This window comes from Neoarius graeffei, chromosome 6, assembly GCF_027579695.1.
Source record: "Neoarius graeffei isolate fNeoGra1 chromosome 6, fNeoGra1.pri, whole genome shotgun sequence".
Lineage (NCBI taxonomy): Eukaryota > Metazoa > Chordata > Actinopteri > Siluriformes > Ariidae > Neoarius > Neoarius graeffei.
In genome coordinates, this window is record NC_083574.1 from 98,231,254 (window position 1) to 98,257,593 (window position 26,340).

The 26,340-nt window shown below is 44.1% G+C and overlaps 1 protein-coding gene across 1 annotated transcript; it reads left to right on the forward strand.

Moving 5' to 3' along the window:
* Nucleotides 1–12,202: 12,202 nt before the first annotated feature.
* arpp19a (cAMP-regulated phosphoprotein 19a) lies at nt 12,203–20,765 on the forward strand. Its single transcript, XM_060924219.1, has 3 exons — nt 12,203–12,375; nt 13,524–13,646; nt 19,889–20,765. The coding sequence occupies exons 1-3, from the start codon at nt 12,322–12,324 to the stop codon at nt 20,057–20,059; spliced, it is 348 nt and encodes a 115-aa protein (XP_060780202.1). The 5' UTR covers nt 12,203–12,321; the 3' UTR covers nt 20,060–20,765.
* The last annotated feature ends 5,575 nt before the right edge of the window (nt 20,766–26,340 follow it).

Consider the following 26,340-nt stretch of genomic DNA (forward strand, 5'->3'; position numbering starts at 1 on the left):
TACTTAAACAGTATGAGTATATGAAGAGTATATGAGACAGTCATTGGGTTACTCATTTTTGTAATTTAAACAAACTAAAACTATCATGTTTTACCTCAGGCCACAGTGCTGCCCTGCTGTGATTGGCTCAAAACTCAAGACAAGTCTGTGCTTGCTTGGCATAATTATTACTGGGGGGTAAATGAATAAAAGTAAATGTTAATGTTGTAATGACACCAAAAACAATGAGATAAAATCTCTTGCGATGGTGATCTCGTCAAGATGGCAGCAGTTACACTTCGGTTAAACAGCAAAAAGAAACGTACAATACTCGTAACAAAACAATGCTAACTGCATAGATTAAAAAAGTGGCTATGAACAGACAACAGCACATATCACGCATCATATTACGGCAGGAACAAGCAGTAGGAACATCCATGACCTTACGCTTAAAGCTTGACAAAGGAAAAACTTGACAGCAAGCTAATTAGCATGTTTGCGGCTACAGTCGGTACTCGGCACATTAAAAGTGGGTCAACGTTGTAACGACAACGTTACTGTACAAGCAATGCTTATTTAACAGTAACAAACTTAAGCCCTATATGGTGAAATTCCTCTCTTATTTGTTCGTTAATTTATCACACAGTCTTACCTCAGTCAACTTCTTCCCTCCTTCTGTGAAAATTCAGCGTCTCAGACGCGGACACAAGTGGGCGGGGGATGCGTTTGATTAAGTCTCCTGATTGGCTGGTGATAGATTGGTGTCATTATAGCACGTCGGAGCGGTTCATGCCAGGCTCGAGTCCGATCCACCACTGATGAGTTGCCCAATAGACATCCTATTATTACGTAGACGGAGCGTTGGCTGTTCTGACGCGAGAAATACGGTCGCTATCTTGGAGTGGTGAGATAAGCACGAGATACTCATATATATCAAGGTAATGTCTATTACTGCACCATACTACACGACTGAAGAAGAAGAAAAGAGACAAGATGCCAGGCTGGTGCTCAGCGTACTCCTGCTCAAACGAGCGAAGCATTTCAAACAGAAGCAGGGGGATTACTTTTCACAAGTAAGATTTAACATTACCGTACTATTTGTTGTTTTTTTTTAAAAATAGTATATTACCAGGGCTGAGGAGCTAAGAGACTTAAATCGTCATCAGGTAGCACTAGTCTAATGCATAAGAGTATGACAATAATAGACATGAATGAAATTAAATATGATAAAGTCGAAATAAATGATGAAAGATTAGATTAGATTCAACTTTATTGTCATTACTCAGTATAAATACAGGGTAACGAAATGCAGTTAGCATCTAATCAGAAGTGCAAATAGCAGAAATGCAGTATAATACAAATAAATGCAGTATAATACAAATAAATACAGTATGTGCAGATAAGCAATATGTATAGATGAATGCAGCTATGTACAGCTAGTGCAAATGAGACGGTTATAGTGAGTAGAGAATGTACAGATAGATAGATAGATAAATAAATAAATAAATAGGATGTTCAATAGTTCTGTGCAGTATATGCACGGTAGTTAAGGGAGAAGTAACTACAGGTAGGGCTATAAAAAGAGTGGTTATAATTATCCTTAAAGCTATATACAGAAGTAGCTAACTTGCTATGCAGATGTCTTGTGAATATAAAAGAATAAGAGTTGAATAGGCATACAGAATATACACATATACATCTGTGCAGTATATGTACAAAAGTTATGGGAGAAGTATGTACAGGTAGGGCTATAAAAAAGGGGTGGTTATAATTATCCTTAAGGCTATATACTGAAGAACTAACTTGCAATACAGATGTCTAGTGAATATACAAACAATAAAAGTTAAATAGGCATTCAGAATATACACACACACATACATACATACATACATACATACATACATATATACACCTATACATGCACACCTAAACTCAAGTGTGGATGTAAGCATATACATATATACACACATGTGCAAGACTGGCTGTGTAAATAGATCCAACAGTAGAGAATATGTACAGCTATGGAACCAGATGTGCAGTTATCAAGTGCAACAAGAGTCAATACAGGTAGAAGGAGGGTGTGGGATCACCTGCTGGCAGAGTTCAGTAGGGTGACGGCTGTGGGGAAGAAGCTGTTCCTGTATCTGCTTGTTTTGGTCTGCAGACTCCTGAATCGCCTTCTGGACGGGAGGAGCTGAAAGAGTCTGTTGGCTGGGTGGGAAGAGTCTCTGAGGATGCTACGTGCCCGGCGCACGCATCTCTTCTTGTAGACTCCCTCAGTGTCCGGAAGTGAAGCACCTATAATGCGTTGGGCAGTTTTCACCACCCTCTGGAGTGCTTTGCGGTCAGCAGCAGAGCAGTTTCCATACCACACTGTAACACAGTTAGTCAGGATACTCTCTACTGCACAGCGGTAGAAGTTGCCCAGGATGACAGCAGACAGGTGGTTTCTCTTCAGTGTTCTTAGGAAGAAGAGACGCTGATGGGCCTTCTTGATGAGGTGGGAGGTGTTGGTAGACCAGGTCAGGTTCTCTGAGATGTGGGGTCCCCAGGAATTTGAAGCTGGAGACACGTTCCACCTCCATGCCATTGATGTGGAGGGGTGTGTGGGTGCCTCCCTTCTCCTTCCTAAAGTCCACGATGATTTCTTTTGTTTTGCTGATGTTAAGGAGCAGGTTGTTGTCCGCACACCAAGCAGCAAGGTGTTTAACCTCTGACCTGTACGCCGACTCGTCGTTGTTGCTGATTAGTCCAATCACTGTGGTGTCGTCTGCAAACTTTATGATGGAGTTGGATCCATACATAGGTCTGCAGTCATGGGTGAAAAGAGAGTAGATGAAGGGGCTCAACACACATCCTTGCGGAGTTCCTGTGCTGAGTGTGAGGGTGGAAGATGTGATGTGGTCTGACCTAATGTGCTGTGGTCTGTTGGTCAGAAAGTCCATGATCCAGTTGCAGAGGGAGGTGCTGATTCCAAGGTCTGTGAGTTTTGTGATTAGCTTGGCGGGGATGACAGTGTTGAATGCTGAGCTGAAGTCCACAAACAGCATTCTTGCATAAGTGTTTTTATTGTCCAGATGTGAGAGTACACAGTGCAGCGCTGTGGAGACTGCATCCTCTGTACTCCTGTTACTGCGGTAGGCGTATTGATGTGGGTCGAGTTTGGGGGGCAGACAGTCTTTGAGGTGTGCCAGGACCAGTCGTTCGAAGCACTTCATCACTATAGGAGTAAGTGCCACTGGGCGGTAGTCATTTAGGCACTTTGGGGAGGAGTGTTTTGGCACTGGCACAATGGATGTTGATTTAAAGCACTCCGGTACTACTGCTTGGGCCAGGGACAGGTTGAAGATGTCCGTGAATACTCCTGAAAGCTGCTCAGCACAAGCTCTGAGCACACGTCCTGGAATACCATCAGGGCCCACAGCCTTGCGTGCGTTGATGCGACTCAGTTCACAATGATGATTGTGAACGCCAACGGGTATGTACAGTCTAGATTGTAGGGGTAGGGCTGTTAACCTACGTTAACCTGTCAAATTTTTCTCGGTTTAAAAAAAAAAAGGTTGTGGTCAATATATGGTCATCACACATTATCCTGCATACCAAACAAAGTGCCCCACTCAACCTGAATACATCAGCTTTGCTGAAGGGGGGGTCAGATTGTGTTGAAGGATGTAAAAGGCTCTTATAAATTCACTGACTAGATTAATTTCCCCTTTGATATGTTCTTAACAATCTATTTAAATAAAACATACACACATTTGAATCATTATAATGGATTTAGATTGTTAAAACCGCATTTTATTTAAAAAAGTGTCCCACTTTACCTGAATTGACCCTATCCATTGCAACAGATTGGTGGTTGTAGCCGATAGAAAAACGTTAAGCTGTTTATATCTAATGTATTTAGTATTCACACATTTTTTGTAGGATATTAATCACCGTTTCCTCAACTTCAACAATCTCCGACGTCTGTTCACTTAATATCAGGATATTCTATTAACGTGAAGCCAACTATGAATAATAACCCCGCCGCTATCCTTTATCATAGCTACAGTACATGTATGACAAAAAAAATGCGAGCCAGCGCATTACATAGACATCCTATTATTACGTAATAATAGGATGTCTATGGCGCATTACACTGAGTGCAGCGTATCACCACTCCAAGATGGCGGCCCCGCGTCTCGTCAGTGCTTTTAGAATTTACGTTGGATGCTCCGTCTACGTAATAATAGGATGTCTAAGTATGAGTTGCCCAATAAGAATCCAGAATGTCATCAAAAGACGTATTTTTTTCGCAGTAGATGCAGGTGATGTTAAAGCCTATTGGCAGTCATGAGGCAGACTGCAAAACCGCAGGGCATCAAGGCCACTGTGGCCTTACGGCAGATATTTTTTTCCAAGGGTACAAGGCCAAATTGAGAGGGCCCTCGTGAAATTCCTGCCCTGGTCATAGGCGTGTTTTGTGAAGTAATTTTGTGCATTTCTGTGGACATTTTTGTTGGCGGTCAGCGGTTTCCCGGGGCGTCCCCAGCACGCGTGCTTTCCATATACACTACACTACTGCTCAAAAGTTTGGGGTCACCCAGACAATTTTGTGTTTTCCATGAAAAGTCACACTTTTATTTACCACCATAAGTTGTAAAATGAATAGAAAATATAGTCGAGACATTTTTCTGGCCATTTTGAGCATTTAATCGACCCCACAAATGTGATGCTCCAGAAACTCAATCTGCTCAAAGGAAGGTCAGTTTTATAGCTTCTCTAAAGAGCTCAACTGTTTTCAGCTGTGCTAACATGATTGTACAAGGGTTTTCTAATCATCCATTAGCCTTCTGAGGCAATGAGCAAACACATTGTACCATTAGAACACTGGAGTGAGAGTTGCTGGAAATGGGCCTCTATACACCTATGGAGATATTGCACCAAAAACCACACATTTGCAGCTAGAATAGTCATTTACCACATTAGCAATGTATAGAGTGGATTTCTGATTAGTTTAAAGTGATCTTCATTGAAAAGAACAGTGCTTTTCTTTCAAAAATAAGGACATTTCAAAGTGACCCCAAACTTTGGAACGGTAGTGTAAATGGACGTGAAATCAAGAAAATCAAATTTACCGCCAAAGATGTAGCGTTCTTATTGGTCAGACTTCGAAACGAGGCTTGAATGGAAGCAAAATACTCCGAGTTTTGAGAGCTTTGACAGCGAAGCTTGGCAGGTTTAGAATGAGTAGGTCATGTATTTAGGTAAATATCTTTGAGGTTTTTTATCATACAAGCCTGATAAACATATTGACACACTTTCTACTTTACACTTTCCCATGTGCCCACTGCCAAATAATATTATAGTTTTTAAATGACCTAAATTAGATGAAACACAAAACTTGTCCCCTTCCTCAGTCCCACCGGACTCGGCGCTCAGAGCCCACTTACATGTTCTTTAAAGACTGTTCCCATGGTAATGACATGATAATCACGTTCGCTCTTTCAGTTTCTATTGGTTTCTCTTTCGCTAAGGGTTGCATTATCTTAAACAGTACTTTCATAAACTACCATCTCATTATCTGTAGCCACTTTATCCTGTTCTACAGGGTCGCAGGCGAGCTGGAGCCTATCCCAGCTGACTACGGGCGAAAGGCGGGGTACACCCTGGACAAGTCGCCAGGTCATCGCAGGGCTGACACATAGACACAGACAACCATTCACACTCACATTCACACCTACGCTCAATTTAGAGTCACCAGTTAACCTAACCTGCATGTCTTTGGACTGTGGGGGAAACCGGAGCACCCGGAGGAAACCCACGCGGACACGGGGAGAACATGCAAACTCCGCACAGAAAGGCCCTCGCCGGCCCCGGGGCTCGAACCCGGACCTTCTTGCTGTGAGGCGACAGCGCTAACCACTACACCACCCTGCCGCCCCCTAAACTACCATTATTATTATTATTATTATTATTGAATTTTCTGTATTTACAGTATTTACATTGAGTCACTGCAGGAAAATTCCCTTTCTGTAACTTAATTTCACTTATTTTTAACTCCTGTTTATTGCACTTTTTAACAGAATCAAAATGACTCCTAACATTTTGTGATGTAACATTTGCGTTATGTTTATTTCATAAAATCAAAAGCTGTTAAAGGTATCTATTATTTTCAGATATATATATATATATATATATATATATATATATATATATATATATATATATTTCAGAATATTAAAAATCGTCAGGGTCGGCTGACTCTCATTTATCTTTGTTATATTTAGTAAAGATGTATTCTGTGTAATACGACTCGATTGCAGCAATTTGTATTTTGTTTTTTGTCTCAAGTACACTAGAAATGATCATTTAAAGGGCTGATGACACGTTTTTGACATCTTTGGCGATGTTTTATAACATAAAAAGTAATTCCCGATGATACATATATTAATTCACGAAGGCGCCTATTTTACAAGTTATGATAAACGCAGCTATTTGGGCAAATTTGACGGGGCTGCAGCACCCAGGAGACGAATGAGGAGGAGGGGCTATATGACGTCAGCGAAAGAATCTTCCTCCTAACTTACCAGTTTGTTGTTGATGTGAGAGGTGTTCAGTTTATCATTATTAGTATTTTTATTATACATTATTATACATTATTATAATATATATATATATATATATATATATATATATATATATATATATATATATATATATTGTTATTATGCCTTCGCGTTGTGTTGCCGGCTTTTGCTCCAAAACCCACAAGGATGGGGTAAGTTTATTCAAGTTTCCCAGAGATCCCGAGCTGCATGCGAAGTGGGTGAAGCAAGTCAGGCGCACTCGTGACAAGTGGGAGCCCTCACCAACATCCGTCCTGTGCTCTGAACACTTCGATTTGGATTGTTTTGACACTCTTCCCAGCTTAAAAGAATCTCTTGGGTGTTCAGTTCAGCACAAACGTGTGTTACTACCATCAGCAGTGCCTACAGTATTCCGGAGGGGGTCTACTAGTAGCTATGCTGGATTCAGCAGTTGCCTGGGACAAGGCGACTCCTCCAAAGACAGTCCAACTGTCAGAACATGTGTTGAGAAACGACATAAGATAAAGGTACGTAGAGCTATAGAGTGCTCCGACATGATGCTAAAAATAGTAACCATGCGGTCTGCGCGGCCATCTTGGAAGCCACTCGCTCCAGAGCGCTCATAGAGTACACATCATAGAGTACACATTCATGATAATCATAAATGTAATCATAAAGTCGGCGTGATATCAGTCATGTATTTGCTTGTGAAAGCTTGTTTCTCAAAGCAAACACTGAGGGAAAGCTAACTTAGCCAGACAAGTAGGCTACAGATTGTCATTTGCTTACGCTGATGTAGGTTATCAAATATTTTGCTTCATTCAAGGATAAAACTAAGAAGCCATAAACTAGAAGACGTGCCTGCCAATATTATCCTAAATGTATCACGGATCAGGCATAGTCATAAGCTTATTATGTTAGCCGTTTGCATGCTCCATTAGGAACTATGTATTCAGTGTAGCATACGGCTTACATGATATAAGCAGTGTTTACACATGCAAGACAACAATGCACAATATTAAAATATTGATTCCGTAACATTTTGAACAAATACGGGTTGACCTACCAATCCTTGTTATCCAACCTTGTGGTGTTCAATGCTGGGCTGTCTGCCTGTCCGCTGTCCATCTCGGGGTCGGAGTCGCTCTCAGATTGCACAGTAACAGGTTCAAACCTGTACGGTTGGATGCACCCGTGTTTGTCATCACTTAATTCTTCCGATCTATCCCACTCACAACACAATTCTAGACTCCCAGAAGAGGAAGAGCTAGCAAGAGTTCACCGGCGTTTTCATGCGCCATTTCCACTGAGTAGAACCAGAGTAGAACAGCCAGTGAACCGCAGCGTGTTCTTCCGCTGACGTCACAACATGGCCGCGAGCCACGGACCCAGTTTTCTTGCGCTGTGCAATTAAAAGTTGGATATTTGCGTAACAACAGCTTCTTTTCACGTAATTATAACAGAAATCTAACATGTTTGCCATGTTGTATAGTTTATTTAAGAAATTGCATAGAGTCATGTTCGTGTCATCAGCACTTTAAGATTTCTGCTTTTATTGCAGGAATTTGTAGAAGATTTTATTGATAACTACAGTGATTTCTGGTTAATGGATAAGAAACTACATTTAAACTTTGTTCTAACATTTTATTAAGTTAGGAAATAAAATTAATGCTTTCTTTCATTCCTTTTTAAGCCTCAATTACAGCTCCAGAAGTCACCAGATTGCACCAATAAGATGAAATTTTCAAAATTCAAAAGTCAAATATCAGAATGGGGAAAATGGCGATCTCAAAGTGTGATTTTCTGCCCCTGTGGTATGGGTGTTGGTTTGAGCCAGAATGACTGGTTTGAATATTTCAGAAACTGCTGATCTCCTCCTGGGGTTTTCACACACAACAGTCTCTAGAGTTTACACAGAATGGTGCGAAAAACAAAAACAAAAAAAACAATAATCGAGTGAGAGTGACAGGTCTGTGGGTGGAAACAAACGCCTTGTTGATAAGAGAGGGTCAGAGGAAAATGGCCAGATTGGTTTGAGCTTTTTTTTTTTGCCAGGAAGGATATAGAAACTCATATAATCACTCTTTACAACTGTGGTGAGCAGAAAAGCATCTCAGCATGCAGCAGAAACCAGAAGAGCACACTGGGTTCCTGTCCTGCAGCCAAGAACAGGGATCTTGGGGTCAACAACAAGTTCTGATTAAAGTGGCTGCTGAGTGTGATATAATAATGGAAGCATGATGTAATGAATCATTATGACTGTATAGCCAACATATTCGTGTGTGTGTGAGTCATAGACTGTATCCTGTAAGTGTGTGCATGTGTGTTTTGACTCATAGGGCTGGACTAAAATCTTGGAGTCGATTCTGATTCCACGTCTATTTTTATTATCAGATGGAGTCGATTCTAAGAGTCGACTCCACACTATTTTGATTGTAAAATCTGCAGCACCAGATATAATTTTTAAAACGATGTTGTAAAATAAACAGTGGGTAGCTGTTCCTCAGGGAGACCAAATGTCTCATTAATAGCTTGTATTACAAACAAAAACAACCCTAGACTCAGTGTTGCCCTGTTTATTTCACCAAGCACTGATCTTACAGGTTAGATGAAAACAGCTTCATCTGGAACTGAACTGTAAATTAGAAAAATGCAATTCATATTTTGTTCCTGAGAAAACGATTTCGTACAACTTAAAAAAAAAAAAAGCTGGACTGGAGTGAGGAGAACAACCTCACACTCAACATCAGCAAAACGAAGGAGCTAATAGTGGACTTCAGCAGGAAGCAGCAGAGGGATCTCCAACCCATCTGCATCAATGGGGCCCAGGTAGAGAGAGTGGACAATTTCAAATACCTGGGTGTCCACGTCTCACAGGACTTCTCTTGGTCCTGTCATACCAACACTCTGGTTAAGAAAGGCCGCCAGCGCTTCTACTTCTTAAGGAGACTGAAGGACTTCGAACCCCCACTCAGGGTACTAAGGAACTTTTACTCGTGCACTATTGAGAGTGTCCTGAGTGGGAGCATCACTAACTGGATAGGAAGCACCACCAGGAGAGACCAGCTGGCTCTCAGGAGGGTGGTTCGCTCTGCTGAGAGAACCATCAGGACATTTATTCCAACCGCTGCAGGGACAGAGCCAGGAAGATCGCCAGCGACCCCAGCCACCCAAATAATAGACTGTTCTCCCTGCTGCCTTCAGGGAGACGCTACCGACAGCTGAAGGCCAACGCTGAGAGGATGAGGAGGAGCTTCTTCCCTCAGGCCATCAGACTGTTGAACTCTTCATAATGATAACAAGGTACACTACTATGCACTACTGCACTTTGGACTTTAAGGACTTGTAACCACACAATCATCACATCTCTGCCATGTTTCCACTCATTAATATAGTTTGAGGGTTTTTCTCTTCCCCTTTATTTCTATTGTTTTTAATTTATCTTATCTATATATTTTTATGCTCACAATGACCTAAGGTACATAAGAATTTCACTGTAATTACTTGTAATTATATGTGACAAATAAAACTTGAACTTAAAGAAAACTGTATTATCTAATTTCTTTTTTTAAGAATTATTTTTTAAAGACGCACCAGGGGCATAAATCATCATCATCTTCTTTTGGCTGCTCCCGATTAGGGGTCGCCACAGCGGATCTTTCGTCTCCATTGCTCCTTGTCTTCCGCATCCTTCTCTACCACACCTGCCACTTTCATGTCCTCTCTCACCACATCCATGTATCTCCTCTTTGGCCTTCCTCGTTTTCGTGTGCCTGGCAGCTCCATCCTCAACATTCTCCTTCCAACATGCTCTGCATCTCTTCTCAGGATGTGCCCATACCATCTCAGTCTCATCTCTCTTAGCTTAATTCCCAAGCTCTCCACATGTGCTGTCCCTCTGATGTGCTCATTCCTTATCCTGTCCAACCTCCCATCGCAAATCTTAGCATCCTCAACTCTGCCACGTCCAACTTTGCCTCCTGTCTCTTCGTTAAGGGTACGGTCTCCAATCCATACATCACAGCTGGTCTCACTACTGTCTTATACATCTTAACCTTTCACTTTTGCTGGAACTTTCCGATCACAAATGACTCCTGAAATCCTTCTCCAACTGCTCCACCCTGCCTGCACTCTCTTTCTCACCTCACTATCGCAGCCCTCATTTTCCTGCACAGTTGACCCCAGGTACTTGAATTCACCAACTTTCTTTACGTCTACTCCTTGCATCTTCACTACACTCTCATCCCCATTCTCACTGATGCACATGTATTCTGTTTTGCTACTGCTCACCTTCATTCCTCTTCATTCCAATGCATCTCTCCAAACCCAACTCAACCTCCTTTCTACTTTCACTACTTATCACAATATCATCCACAAACATCATGTTCCATGGTGACTCTTGCCTCACTTCGTCTGTCAAGCTAGCCATCACTATGGCAAACAAGAAAGGACTCAAAGCAGATCCTTGATGGAGTCCCACCTTCACCTTGAACCATTCAGTCGTTCCAACTGCACACCTCATTGCTGTTTCACTGTTCTCATACATGTCTTGCACCACTCTGATATACTTCTCATTCACTCCACTCTTTCTCATACAATACCATAACTCATCTCTCTGCATCATGTCAGAAGAAATCAAAGAATCCGGGCTTGGGACCGGCACCAAGAGTACGCTTATGCTCCCCCAGTGGCTGGATTCTCATCTCATCTCATTATCTCTAGCCACTTTATCCTGTTCTACAGGGTCGCAGGCAAGCTGGAGCCTATCCCAGCTGACTACGGGCGAAAGGCGGGGTACACCCTGGACAAGTCGCCAGGTCATCACAGGGCTGACACATAGACACAGACAACCATTCACACTCACATGCACACCTACGGTCAATTTAGAGTCACCAGTTAACGTAACCTGCATGTCTTTGGACTGTGGGGGAAACTGGAGCACCCGGAGGAAACCCACGCGGACACGTGGAGAACATGCAAACTCCACACAGAAAGGCCCTCGCCGGCCACGGGGCTCGAACCCGGACCTTCTTGCTGTGAGGTGACAGCGCTAACCACTACACCACCGTGCCGGTGGCTGGATTAACTTAAAGAAAACTGTACGGTGGTGTAGTGGTTAGTACGGTCGCCTCACAGCAAGAAGGTTCTGGGTTCGAGCCCAGCGGCTGGCGAGGGCCTTTCTGTGCGGAGTTTGCATGTTCTCCACGTGTCTGCGTGGGTTTCCTCCACAGTCCAAAGACATGCGGTCAGGTTAATATGGGACGGCCTTGGGCTGAGGTGGCCTTGAGTGAGGCACCGAACTCCCAACTGCTCCCCGGGCACTGTTAGCATGGCTGCCCACTGCTCTGGGTGTGTGTGTGTTCACTGTTTCAGATGGGTTAAGTGCAGAGAGGAAATTTCACAAGTGTGTGATGAATAAAGTTGTGCTTTCTTTCTTAATAATAATAATAATAATAATAGTTTTTTTTTAAGAATTATTTTTTAAAGACGCACCAGGGGCATAAATAGAAAAAAAATTAAATTAAAAATTAAAAAAACCCACTGTTTTAACTAATTAATCATTAGTTATGAACAGATTTTTTATTCTGTCACTGTGTGAGTCGACTCCGGTTCTTTAGAGTCGGTTCCTATGTTCCATTCCCTGGAATCGAAGAATCGGATCTTTTTTGAATCTCGTTCTGATTCATCTAAAAGTAACGTTCGCCCATGTCACTGCACTGTGGCGCTGTTTGGATTTGTGTTGTAATTAAATAAAAATAAAAACACCATCATGTCAGAAGAAATCGAAGAATTAAAAACTGTTGAGACGACAGAGGAGCAAAAGGTGAGTTTATGGGCGGAAAGGAAATATTAACACTGAGCTCTGACTGACTGTTAGCTAAGCTAGCATAGCCTGACCACTCCAGGTCAGTATTCACACTTTAAAATTAAAAGACCTAAAAGGGAAAGTTTTTTTTAATGTTCATGCATTTATATTGATATCCAAACTTTGAAAAGATCTTAATGTGACCATTATTTATTGTGAGTGTTGGCTAGTCGTGCTCTCATGCTAGCTAAATGTCAGCCAGGCCCAATCCAAAATGGCGCCGTGCTCCCTATAGAAGTGCACTCTGTAGTGTGTGAACTCGCGGCTGCGTAGTGACCCTCATGTGCAGTAGAGAGTATATTTGGGATCCAACCAGTCTTCAGGAAACCTTTCCTTTAGCAAAGAAACTGATTTTATAATTAATTGTATTTATTTTTTTATCATTAGTGTTGCTCATAAACAAACTATAGACGTGATCTGGTCCTCAAAATAAGAATATATGACAAGTAGCCGCGTTAGCTGTCAAGCTAGCTAGTGAGGATTTAGCTAATTTGAAAATGTTAACTCGTTTGTGTGTTAAAAGCAGAACTTAAACAAAATCAATATGTCTGTCGCCGTGTTATTTTTATTTGATTGAATAACATCACTCATGTAACCAGCTGTTACTTTGTGCTGAAAGCTGGTTATTAGCCGGATTAGCTCGGCTAGGCCTGTTAGCTCATTTTCTCCTAATAATAGAGGCTCCTCCCCCTCCTCCCCCCACAGCTCATTAACGCGTTTATCGTTATTACGTCATTGTGTATTAAACCCCAGCGCGGGTTCCTGATGGTGATGAGTAATAAACATCACCGAGTCCTGGGATGACGTCATAAGAAGCATTTTAATATTGTTGCACGTGTTTTTTTTTTAATCCGTTTAGAGTTGCAGGTAATGTTGAGGAAAGCGGTTAGTTCCTGTTCTCAGGTGTGTTACAGCTGGTCATGTTGCCATAGAAACCGTGAAGAAGTGTAGACTGAGAACTTAAAGTTCCAGCTTCAGCTCTGACTGTGAGAAAGCGCTGACACTGGAGGGTCACAGAAAGATCTGAGGTTTCTGTTGGATAAATGTGTGTGTGGAACAGAGACTGGTGTGTGTGTGTGTCACTGATGAGGTGTGTTGTGTAACAGGAAGTAGAGAGTGAGGTGATTTGTCCAGAGAGAGTGGAAGAAGCCAAACTGAAGGCCAGATATCCGAACCTGCCGGCCAAAGCGGGAGGCTCCGACCTGCTCCGGAAACGACTGCAGAAAGGGGTGAGGAGTGCTTCCCCCTCTCTCTGTCCCTCATTCTCTTTGTCTGTGTGTCTCTCTCGGTCTGTGTATCTATCTCTCTCTGTCTCTCTCCTCCTCTGACCCTCATTCTCTTTGTCTGTGTGTGTCCCTCATTTTCTTTCTTTCTTTCTTTCTTTCTTTCTTTCTTTCTTTCTTTCTTTCTTTCTTTCTTTCTGTGTCTCCCTCGCTCTCATTCTTTGTCTCTCTCCCTCATTCTCTCTCTCTGTCTGTCTGTCCCTCATTGTCTTTGTCTGTCTCTGTCTCTCTCTCTCTCTCTCTCTCTCTCTCTCTCTCTGTGTCCCTCATTGTCTTTGTCTCTCTCTCTGTGTGTCCCTCACTGTCTGTCTGTCTGTCTGTCTCTCTCTCTCTCTCTCTCTCTCTGTGTCCCTCATTGTCTGTCTGTGTGTCTCTCTCTGTCTGTGTCCCTCATTGTCTGTCTCTCTGTCTGTGTCCCTCATTGTCTGTCTCTCTGTCTGTGTCCCTCATTGTCTGTCTCTCTGTCTGTGTCCCTCATTGTCTGTCTCTCTGTCTGTGTCCCTCATTGTTTGTGTCTCTCTGTCTGTGCCCCTCATTGTCTGTGCCCCTCATTGTCTGTGTCTCTCTCTGTCTGTGCCCCTCATTGTCTGTGTCTCTCTCTGTCTGTGCCCCTCATTGTCTGTGTCTCTCTCTGTCTGTGCCCCTCATTGTCTGTCTCTCTCTCTGTCTGTGCCCCTCATTGTCTGTCTCTCTCTCTGTCTGTGCCCCTCATTGTCTGTCTGTCTCTCTCTCTGTCTGTGCCCCTCATTGTCTGTCTCTCTCTCTGTCTGTGCCCCTCATTGTCTGTCTCTCTCTCTGTCTGTGCCCCTCATTGTCTGTCTCTCTCTCTCTGTCTGTGCCCCTCATTGTCTGTGTCTCTCTCTCTCTGTCTGTGCCCCTCATTGTCTGTGTCTCTCTCTCTGTCTGTGCCCCTCATTGTCTGTGTCTCTCTCTCTGTCTGTGCCCCTCATTGTCTGTCTCTCTCTCTCTCTGTCTGTGCCCCTCATTGTCTGTCTCTCTCTCTCTCTGTCTGTGCCCCTCATTGTCTGTCTCTCTCTCTCTCTGTCTGTGCCCCTCATTGTCTGTCTGTCTCTCTCTCTCTGTCTGTGCCCCTCATTGTCTGTCTCTCTCTCTCTCTGTCTGTGCCCCTCATTGTCTGTCTGTCTCTCTCTCTGTCTGTGCCCCTCATTGTCTGTCTCTCTCTCTCTCTGTCTGTGCCCCTCATTGTCTGTCTCTCTCTCTCTCTGTCTGTGCCCCTCATTGTCTGTCTGTCTCTCTCTCTCTGTCTGTGCCCCTCATTGTCTGTCTGTCTCTCTCTCTCTGTCTGTGCCCCTCATTGTCTGTCTCTCTCTCTCTCTCTGTCTGTGCCCCTCATTGTCTGTCTCTCTCTCTCTGTCTGTGCCCCTCATTGTCTGTGTCTCTCTCTCTCTGTCTGTGCCCCTCATTGTCTGTGTCTCTCTCTCTGTCTGTGCCCCTCATTGTCTGTCTCTCTCTCTCTGTCTGTGCCCCTCATTGTCTGTCTCTCTCTCTCTCTCTGTCTGTGCCCCTCATTGTCTGTGTCTCTCTCTCTCTCTCTGTCTGTGCCCCTCATTGTCTGTCTCTCTCTCTCTCTCTGTCTGTGCCCCTCATTGTCTGTCTCTCTGTCTGTGCCCCTCATTGTCTGTCTCTCTGTCTGTGCCCCTCATTGTCTGTCTCTCTCTCTCTGTCTGTGCCCCTCATTGTCTGTCTCTCTCTCTCTCTCTGTCTGTCTGTGCCCCTCATTGTCTGTCTCTCTCTCTCTCTCTCTCTCTGTCTGTGCCCCTCATTGTCTGTCTCTCTCTCTCTCTGTCTGTGCCCCTCATTGTCTGTCTCTCTCTCTCTCTGTCTGTGCCCCTCATTGTCTTTGTCTCTCTCTCTGTCTGTGCCCCTCATTGTCTTTGTCTCTCTCTGTCTGTCTGTCTCCCTCATTGTGTGTGTGTGTGTGTGTGTGTGTGTGTGTGTGTGTGTGTGTGAGCTGTACCTATAAAGTCAGTGTAAAGAATAAAGTATTAAATGCGATGATGTTCCACTGCAGGAAGAGGTGTCGGGTGTTTTGGTGAAAGCTGACAGGAAATCATGAGACCTGAAAGGTTAAAAAAAAAAACTTTTGTGCAGTCAAATTTAGCTCATTTTTGTGTGTTTTATATTTGTTTATTCCACTTTTCTTCGTGTGTGTGTGTCTCTTTTCTATGAAAGCACAAGTTTTGATATTAAACTCTTGCTGCAGCTCACAAGCAGCACAATAAAGCCTCAGATTGTGTAGAGAATCCTGACATCATGTGAGAGAGGTGTGTGTGTGTGTGTGTGTGAGAGAGAGAGATCTGCTCCTGTATGTTGTGTATCAACTTGTTTGTTATGGAGGTTTCTCTGAGGTGATCTGAGGCCAGGCCGTTCGCAAACATGTTGTTTGTTATTGTGCCACGCTGTTTCTGCGTTCTGATCGGTCAGACTGATTTTCACTAACTATAAATGGACGAAAAGTGCAGCGTGTCCTGCTTCACCTTCACATGACTGAACGTTGATTTCAGGATCACATTGACAGACTGTGATATGAACGCGCTCGCTGCAACGAGTTCTCACTTAAAAATACGAGACAGTCAGTGTGTGATGCGGAATGATGGACAGGCGTGTCGACGTTTTGAAGTCTGTGTTCCCTTACCCCCTTGAAAGCCCCGCCTCCATCTTGCATCAGTAATGCTTCATGTTCTCACTTTCTGTCATGGAAGCGAGACTATTTTGAGTTCATTAATGTGAAATAGACTTGTACACTGTATGGCCAAAAGTATGTGCACCCCTGACCATCACACTCCTGTGTGGTTCTTCTGCAAAATCAGAAGCACACAGTTGTATCAAATGTCTCTGTATTCTGTAACGTTACGCTTTTGGAACTAAGAGGCCCAAATCTGTTCCATCATGACGATGCTCCTGTACACAAAGTGAGCTCTGTGAAGACATGGTGTGTGAAGGTTGGAGTGAAGAAGAGAGAAGAAACTTTTGTCACATGTGCACTTCAAGCACAGCGAGATTCATCCTCTGCATTTAACCCATCTGAAGCAGTGAACACACACCCAGAGCAGTGGGCAGTCATGCTACAGCGCCCGGGGAGCAGTCAGGGGTTCGGTACCTTGCTCAAGGGCACTTCAGCCCAAGGCTGCCCCATATTAACCTAACTGCATGTCTTTGGGATGTGGGGGAAACCCATGCAAACACATGCAAACTCCACACAGAAAGGCCCCTTCTGGCCACTAGGCTTGAACCCAGGGCTCGAAATTAACTTTTTTTCTTTGTGTCCCCCAGTGGTCCCGAATTCTGTGTTGTATTGTCCCGAATGGAAGCAATAGTGTCCCCATTTTTTTCCTCTCTGAAATAACCAGTGGTTAATATTATCATATGAAGTCTCATCTCATCTCATTATCTCTAGCCGCTTTATCCTGCCCTACAGGGTCGCAGGCAAGCCGGAGCCCATCCCAGCTGACCACGGGCGAAAGGCGGGGTACACCCTGGACAAGTCGCCAGGTCATCACAGGGCTGACACATAGACACAGACAACCATTCACACTCACATTCACACCTACGCTCAATTTAGAGTCACCAGTTAACCTAACCTGCATGTCTTTGGACTGTGGGGGAAACCGGAGCACCCGGAGGAAACCCACACGGACATGGGGAGAACATGCAAACTCCACACAGAAAGGCCCTCGCCGGCCCCGGGGCTCGAACCCAGGACCTTCTTGCTGTGAGGCGACAGCGCTAACCACTACACCACCGTGCCGCCCATCATATGAAGTTACTATTATATTTGTAACTATGCAATTTTGAACCCTTTATATCATTTTTACAATAAGTCACAAGACACAAGCGACACATGTCCTATACGTCATCTACTTCAAAATTAGTTATTGCATTTTCAGTTTATTAAACTTTGGCGATCTCACTGTATGAATAGATACCCGTTTATTTAAAGGGGCCAACTAGCTCATTCAGAAAATGTTTCAACTCCCTACATCTGCAGTACACTTTAGTTGAAAATAAGACCCCTTTTATGTTCATTTCATCTACTTATACCTTGAATATCTGTTGGTACTTATAAGGCCAACTTATCATTTTCACCATTACCGTTATCCAGTTTTATGAACTTTCCGTTATCCATTACCGTTATCCATTTTTATGAACTTTCCGTTATCCATTTTATGAACTTTCCGTTATCCATTTTTATGAACTTTCGCTGCCGGGTGCAAATGTTAGCAGCATCAGCATAGTGCCAGGTCCGAGCCTAGTTGTGCTGCTGACTGACTAAACTTTCTGAACTAGAAAGACACCAAGAAAACTCACTTATTCTGTTGAACGGTATCTTCCGTCAATATCATCCACATCATTCCTGTTGTATTTTATAACGTGTCTAACAGCGTTCATTAAGTTCATTCAGCGTTGCCTGCAGACCAGGCGAGGACACTTTGGATCCTGAAGGTCCCGGAGACGTTATGTCTGGGCTTTCAGTTTCTTCCCCGCGGTCGGTCCGCTTCAACCACTTCAGCATTTTTGTTCTGGCAAGAGTCGGCGCAGTGCGTGCGGTAGCAATTCCATTCCAAGTCCATATAATGCGGACTCTGGCCGAAGATTCTAGAACAGAATGCGCTGCTCTGTAGCCTACGGATGCAGGTGCATCGAAAGTGTAGCTACTATGTATTTTTCGCTGTTAACGTTTTAAAATTAAACTTGACAAATTAGGTGAATGTCTACGTATGTGTTACGGCTTTGTAAATAATATTAATGTAGAACTTTTTTTCTAGATCTGTTTTTTTCCATTGTCCCGGGATTGTCCCAGATATGATAATTTTGTGTCCCGATGACATTTTTTATGGTCCCCGGGACATCGGGACACCGTTAGTTTCGAGCGCTGCTTGAACCCAGAACCTTCTTGCTATGAGGCAACAGTGCTAACCACTACACCACCGTGCATTGAGCCCTGACTAGGGATGGCGAAAACTAAAAAAAAAATCTTGACCGACCACCGAGCCTCATTAGCCGGTTAAAGTCAGTTAACCTATGAGTTTAAAATTCTAGAATTGGAATTATTACAGGGATGTAAACAGCGCGCCTTTTGGCAGATGCCGCCCTCTCCACGGCTGAATCGCGCAGATCCGACCTTCCTTTCCCAAGGGGGGGCGTTGGAGCGTCCGACCACAACTTCATCAAAGCAAATTCTGCATATAAGCAAATGCCGCCACAGTCCACGAAACACAGGAAGTACAAGCACGAGAAGAAAACAGCAAATCAGAAAGCCGCGTGCCCGCGCAAAATTTAATGTGCGCATTCTGATCTACTGATTGCGCAGCTTCCGCGCAAACACGCGCAGCCCCCCGATCCACTGCCCTCCTTTCACACCCCCCACGCCTCATGGACTGCAACGGCACCCACCTATTTAGTAATTTTAATACAGAATCCACCTTGAAATTACAATCGGACACGCCAACGCCCCCCCAAAAAAAAAAAAACGGATCTGCGCGATTAAAAAAAAAAAAAATTCGGCATCTGTGCCTTTAGTTTGTGTGGAGAGATATGATCTGCAGTAACATGCATTGTTGGCTACAGACCGAAACATACTTTCAGAATGCACTGGCCAAGGCAGGACTAAACTCCATGTGCCTTCTAATAATAATTTAAAAAAAAAACAATAGTGATTTGTAAGCTAAAAAGCCGGTGTCTACACTTTTCTTTCACCGAGTGGCAGCTGGGCGGGACATGACTGAATGGGTGTTTCTGATTTGTCAGCTGTCCGCTCCAAAATCGGCAGCTTCAAAACGATTGATTTTTGACCGACAACCAAAAAAAATTAACCGGTTGACGTTGATTCGGTCAACCACCGGTCAAACGGTCATCGGTTAGCCCTGACTGAACTCGGCGCCACTGAATACTTTTGGGATGAACTGGAACAGCAACATGGGAGCCTGACCTCACTAATGCTGAACTGAATGAACACGCATCCCCACAGCCACGCCCTAAAATCTAGTGGAAAGCCTTTACAGAAGAGAAGAGTGGAGCTTATTATAGTAGCAAAGGGGTGCACAAACATTTAGCTATATAGTGTATAGCTAGTGTAAGTTAAATTTATTATGAATGGCACCAAAAAATGCCAGTGTAGATGATCTAGCATCTTTAAATGATCTCACAACTCTCCTGTTCCTCTCCAGCAAAAGTACTTCGACTCGGGCGACTACAACATGGCGAAGGCGAAGATCAAGAACAAGCAGCTCCCCTCGGCGCAGCCGGAGAAGGCGGAAATCACCGGCGATCACATTCCCACTCCTCAGGATCTGCCGCAGAGGAAAACCTCGCTGGTGGCCAGCAAGCTGGCGGGCTGATCATCTCCTCCACTTCTCCACCAACAGCTCGCTCTCCTCCCTCATGTTTCCCTCACTAACACACCACCCCTTGGGTTTTTTTTTTTTTCTTTTCTGTTCATCTTTTACACTCACTTTTTACCTCCGATGTATAATATACACTGAAAATAGAGGCGTCCAGGTGCCAGCGTTGGATTATGGGTAGTGAGGGATGTATTAAAAAAAGTGTATGAAGATTTCTATATGTGCTGTAGGAGTAGTAAACAGAACGTGTACATATTTGCTTGTGAGGAACAAGGCAGCAAGTTTTTAGAAAGGTTTTATGTTCTAATCGCGCCATTCCTGAAGATTACGCATTCCCGCAGTAGTGCGCTTGAATGATTCACGATTGAATATGACCTCTAATAACGATAATGTTCTTGAGCTGTTTCCCTGTTAACGTTTGAGCTTTACGCACCTGATCGGACCACACTGCTGACGCTAGTCACGTTAGACGCACGTGGCTGCCGTTGACTCGTTGCCTCTGACCCAAAAGAAAGGCTTTAATCATGTAAGCAGCAATCGTGAACCTGAAGGCTAACGTGATGCTAACTTTCGCTCCATGAGCTTCTCACTGAGGGTCTTCTCGTCAGGGTTTTGAAATGAAACACTACAACATCTGGGCATGTGTGTGTCCACTGCAGTCACTTATGTGCCATTCGATTTGTAAATAAAATAGTTTTGCAAACCTGTGCCTTTTTTTTTTTTTTCCATCCTTCATATTATTGTTTGTACAGAAGTGTGTATTAGTAGTAATTTTATACCATTGGATTCGGATTGGTCAGCAGTGTTGCCAGATTGGGCGGTTTTAAGTGCATTTTGGTGGGTTTTGAACATATTTTGGGCTGGAAAACGTCAGCAGCATCTGGCAACACTGTTGGTCAGAAGGACTTGTACAGCAAACACGACTTAAACAGATTAACGAACGTGTGTAATTGATCTGTAAGGAGAAATGTGTTGATGGAAGTGTCAGCGCTTTGTAACATTCTGAGGTGAAGAGAGAGAGTGGAAAAATCAGCTGGTGTAGGAATAACATGGTGGTAAATCAAGAGAAAACTAAGCTGCTGGTGATAACTTGTCAATAAAAGATCAAGGTTAAAGTCAGAACTTCACGTTGCCTATAATGGAACAAAACTCTCCTACACCGATTCCGAAGAGCTGCTTGGGGTTGTAATCGACAGCAATCTCCTCTGGAAGCATGCCTGTGAAGGTTCTCAGTCATCCAGGTCATCGTAAACCGTAGGCGCTAAAGAAGGCAACTGGACTTGCTTGAAATCCTTGAAGACGTTTCACCTCTTGGATGAGAGGTGAAACGTCTTCAAGGATTTCAAGCAAGTCCAGTTGCCTTCTTTAGCGCCTACGGTTTCCTCTGGAAGCAGCACATTGAGAAAGTGGCAAAGAACATGTTATGGAGGATCAAAGACTACCTTCCACTCAAATACCGACTGCTGGACTATAAGACCTTTTGTGCAACCAAACGCAGACTGCTGCAGCACTATATGAGGCCAGTCAAGTCATCTAAGGAGAATTGAAAAACTACTGAACCTGGCTCTACGAATTATCCACGGCATGATTGATCTAGATTGTCTTCAGCAAAACCTCTGTACACTATGTTGGAATCCTACTCTTCAATCTGAGAACAAAGTATCGCGTTTCGATGATCGTGTTCAAGACAACTCCAAACTATCTCCAGAATGCTCAAGCTGAAATCTGCAGTATCACAATGCGTAACAAGAAGTATGACAACTAATGACCTTTGGGTTCCTTCTGCTCATCTAGACGTCAGAAGATCATCACTGGCTTACGTTGGACCTACAATAACATCCCACCAAGAATCAGGATCATGACCACCAACCTCAAGTTTCAAGGTCAAGTCAAAGTCCTTCCTGTGCCAGGACCTGATCTTCCTAGGCAGTCTCTGGTCCCAGTACTAACCAGGCCCTTAAGGTGCATTAGGCAGTGCCGATCTCCGCTTCTGTAACCCTCAGTCTCTTGCCTGTACAGCTAAGGTTACAGTGCGGGGGTTGGTCCTCTGGTTTGACTCCCCACTCGCATCTGTATTGCAGCATGTCTTAAGTTCCCAGACGGCAGTTGGTACCATTTTTATGGTGGTCTTTGGTACGACCCGACCGCAAGTAGAACTTGCGATCTCCTGGTCGAGAGGTGGGCACGCTAACCAGTAGGCCAACTCGCGGTAACCAAGTTTAAACAGCTTCCTGCAACAAATAACACTAGGGTGACCAGATTTCCCGAGTCTAAAACCGGGACACTTTGTGCATGACCGTGATACTCGTGCACGCACACGTGTTTTGATGTAAGCATGCGTCGGCTCAAACCATGGCTAGACAGGTGCTTTTATCATTTTGCAGAAGCTCACTTTTATCAACATTTCAGAGAATAATCAAGTATTTTCTTATCTACATGTACTTCTATCACAATTCAGTTAAAGTAAGAAAATCAGACAACAGATGTGATGATGGGGAATAGGCCAATAGCCTACATTTCAACTGATTTATTTCACCTTTGTGAAAACGCCAAGAAAATGCATTGCTTGCATATTAACATCAACATTTTATGTGATTAACTTTTTTTTTTCAACAATAGGCTATGCATTGTAACAGGAATGAGCGCATGAGCCTAATCGTTGTCACCTCCGAACCTTTACCCAAAATGCCTCTGTTTAATCTTAACCAGTGTCGGCTATTAACTATTTTGAAAACGTGAACCCTGAGTTGACAACAGCATCAAACAAGTCAAGACAATCTGTGATACAGATTAAAGACAGATGAAAGAAAACAAAAAATGTTTCAGAAACACAGCCACCCAACCCACCCACCCTAAAGAAGATGCCATTTTATTGCATATATTTACATGATGAGTGAATTTGCTCCAGTAGCGCTTTATTGCCCGAAAGCCTGCTGTGAAACTGCGATCAAGTATCGTCGAAATTGGCCCGGGTAATGAGCAAGGCTTTGAGAGTAGGCACGGTCATGCGATTCCTCTCGTCAGTCCAGGTGTTGCTCATGAGTGAAAATATTCGCTCAACTGGAGCATTGGTGCCAGGTAGGCACATGGCAAACTGGCAAAGCTGGCTGACATTGCTGTAAGGAATCTCCCTACTCTTGAAGTGCGCGAACATCTCCGCCCAGCGCTCATCCGTTCGGCATTGTTGCGTAGTAGTTGACAGCCACTAGTGGAAAAAAAACATTATAACACGGCCTCTATATTCATGGGTGCAAATTTTCAAAAACCTAGGGCTCGAAAAAAAAATTTAAATTACAAGTTAAAATGGTTGTCTCTCATGCAAACATTTATAATATTAATAGTTATACGACTTGCATATTCACATCAAATGTTTAATACATTTCATCAATTCATCTGAAATAATATTTCAATATAAGGCTTGGTATTTCAAAACATCTAGCAACTACTAATTTAAATGCTGAAACAACCATTTTTATTATGCTTTTGCTGTGATACCTTTTTTACAATATATACACTGGAATAGCAGTGCTGATTTGGTCGAACAACGTGCTACGTGCGTGAAGCATGATATAACACCGTGAAACAACGGGCGAGTCAGGACCGCTCGTCGGTGAGCGGCGTATAAATTGAATGAGGTTTGTGGCGAAGACGAGATGAAAAGATTTGTCTCGTGCAGAGACTGTACCGCGGTAACCCAGTAATACGCTGAGAGTAGAGCCAATGATTTTCCGTTTCGGACAATGAAATTCCATTTCAATTCTGTTTCACAATTTCAGGTCAAAATTGTTCTGTTTGGCTCCAATTTAGTAATTCTGGCTAGCATCATTTTACTTGGGTTTCAAAGTATTGCATCTCAAGACACAAATGGTTCTTTGCATGATGAAGTCATTCATGAAAAAAAATATATAATAAAACAGTTACACTGACAGTAAGCTGATAAATTGCATTAATAAAAAAAATTAAAGTGGGATCACAGATTGTGACAACTCAAAATATTTTACTTGACATACTGATAAAAGATAAATCAAGAAACTAGGATCACCGTTAACGAAAAACCCATCTCATATATAATATCTCATCTCATTATCTCTAGCCGCTTTATCCTGTTCTACAGGGTCGCAGGCAAGCTGGAGCCTATCCCAGCTGACTACGGGCGAAAGGCGGGGTACACCCTGGACAAGTCGCCAGGTCATCACAGGGCTGACACATAGACACAGACAACCATTCACACTCACATTCACACCTACGCTCAATTTAGAGTCACCAGTTAACCTAACCTGCATGTCTTTGGACTGTGGGGGAAACCGGAGCACCCGGAGGAAACCCATGCGGACACGGGGAGAACATGCAAACTCCACACAGAAAGGCCCTCGCCGGCCACGGGGCTCGAACCCGGACCTTCTTGCTGTGAGGCGACAGCGCTAACCACTACACCACCCATATATAATAACAACTAACCCATATATAATATATGCAATATAATAGCATATATAATATCTCAATATAATATTGAGAGTACTGATAAATTAATAGGGATAAATTAATATTCAGTAATGCTTACTGAGCCTGTAATAATACTCATAACTGACTGTTTAAAAATATTACTCTATATCCATCTTTTTAGTACACTACAAACTCATGGAACAATGTTTCCTAACAAAACACAGAACACACTCTCAGACAGACTAGAACGCACTCTCAGACAGACTAGAACGCACTCTCAGACACTAGAACGCACTCTCAGACAGACTAGAACGCACTCTCAGACACTAGAACGCACTCTCAGACAGACGAGAACACACTCTCAGACAGACTAGAACGCTGTAACGGTTCCCACTAAGGGTGGAGCACAGAGGACGGCAGGACAGAGATCAGGTTTGTATTGCAGGTTTGTATTGTACAGGCTTTTATTGCCACACTTTTCAATTTAACAATATGGTTTAACCCAGATGCACACAACTGGCGTCTGGTCTCGGGATCAGTTCCTCTGCTCTTGCTCTCCCTCCTTAAGTAGGGCGCGGTCACTGGGAAGACACACAAACAGGTTAATTGCTCTCAGGTGTAGTGATTCTGCCACTTACCTTCCCTGACTCTGCCCTCCTGTCACAGACTGGCGCTTGACCACGCCCCCGCTGCCACATACCCCCAACACCCGACTCAGGCCGGGCGGCCGTCCGGCCTGCAGCCGACTCCCCCCCCCCCCCCCCCTTGACGGGAGAGGAAGTCCGCCACGACCATCTGCGCCCCCGGCCTGTGGACCACCTTGAAATTAAAGGGTTGGAGTGCCAGATACCAAAGGGTGATCCGCGAGTTGGCATCCTTCATGCGGTGGAGCCACTGGAGGGGCGCGTGGTCCGAACAGAGGGTGAAGGGGCGCCCCAGCAGGTAATACCGGAGGGCGAGGACCGCCCACTTGATGGCCAGACACTCTTTCTCTATAGTGCTGTAGCGCCCCTCACGCGCCGACAGCTTCCTGCTGATGTACAGGACAGGGCGGTTCTCCCCCTCCACCTCCTGGGACAAAACGGCCCCCAGCCCTCTGTCAGACGCATCGGTCTGCAACATAAAGGGGAGAGGAAAGTCAGGGGAGTGTAAAAGTGGCCCCCACACAGTGCAGCCTTTACCTCAGAAAAAGCCCGCTGGCATTGCTCCGTCCACTAGACCGGATCTGGTGCCCCCTTTTTAGTGAGATCAGTCAGCGGGCTGGTGACGTCTGAATAATTAGGTATGAACCTACGATAATAGCCAGCCAGCCCCAGGAACTGTCTCACCCCCTTTTTGGTCTTGGGCCTTGGGCAGGCCGCAACTGCTGCGGTCTTGTTAATTTGGGGATGCACCTGCCCATTGCCCAAGTGGAAGCCCAGATACCGTACTTCCACCCGCCCAATCGCACACTTCTTCGGGTTGGCTGTGAGACCCGCCCACCTCAGCAACCTAAGGACGGCCCTTAGGTGTTCAAGGTGCCTCGGCCAGTCATTACTATATATGATTATGTCATCGAAATAGGCGGCCGCATAAGTGGCGTGGGGGCGGAGGACCCTGTCCATCAGCCGCTGAAACGTAGCGGACAGCCCAAATGGAAGTGTGACGAATTGGTGTAAACCAAACGGTGTGGAAAAGGCCGTTTTTTTCTCGGGATAGTGGAGTCAAGGGGATCTGCCAATATCCCTTCGTCAAATCCAGTGTCGAATAAAAGCAAGCAGTGCCGAATTGATCGAGCAACTCATCAATACGAGGCATTGGGTACGAGTCAAATTTAGACACCGCGTTGACTTTTC

Coding starts and splice junctions, on each gene's coding strand:
- arpp19a (XM_060924219.1), top strand. CDS start 12,322: ATGTCAGAAGAAATCGAAGAATTAAAAACTGTTGAGACGACAGAGGAG. Junction 12,376..13,523: donor AGACGACAGAGGAGCAAAAG/GTGAGTTTATGG, acceptor GTTGTGTAACAG/GAAGTAGAGAGTGAGGTGAT. Junction 13,647..19,888: donor GGAAACGACTGCAGAAAGGG/GTGAGGAGTGCT, acceptor GTTCCTCTCCAG/CAAAAGTACTTCGACTCGGG.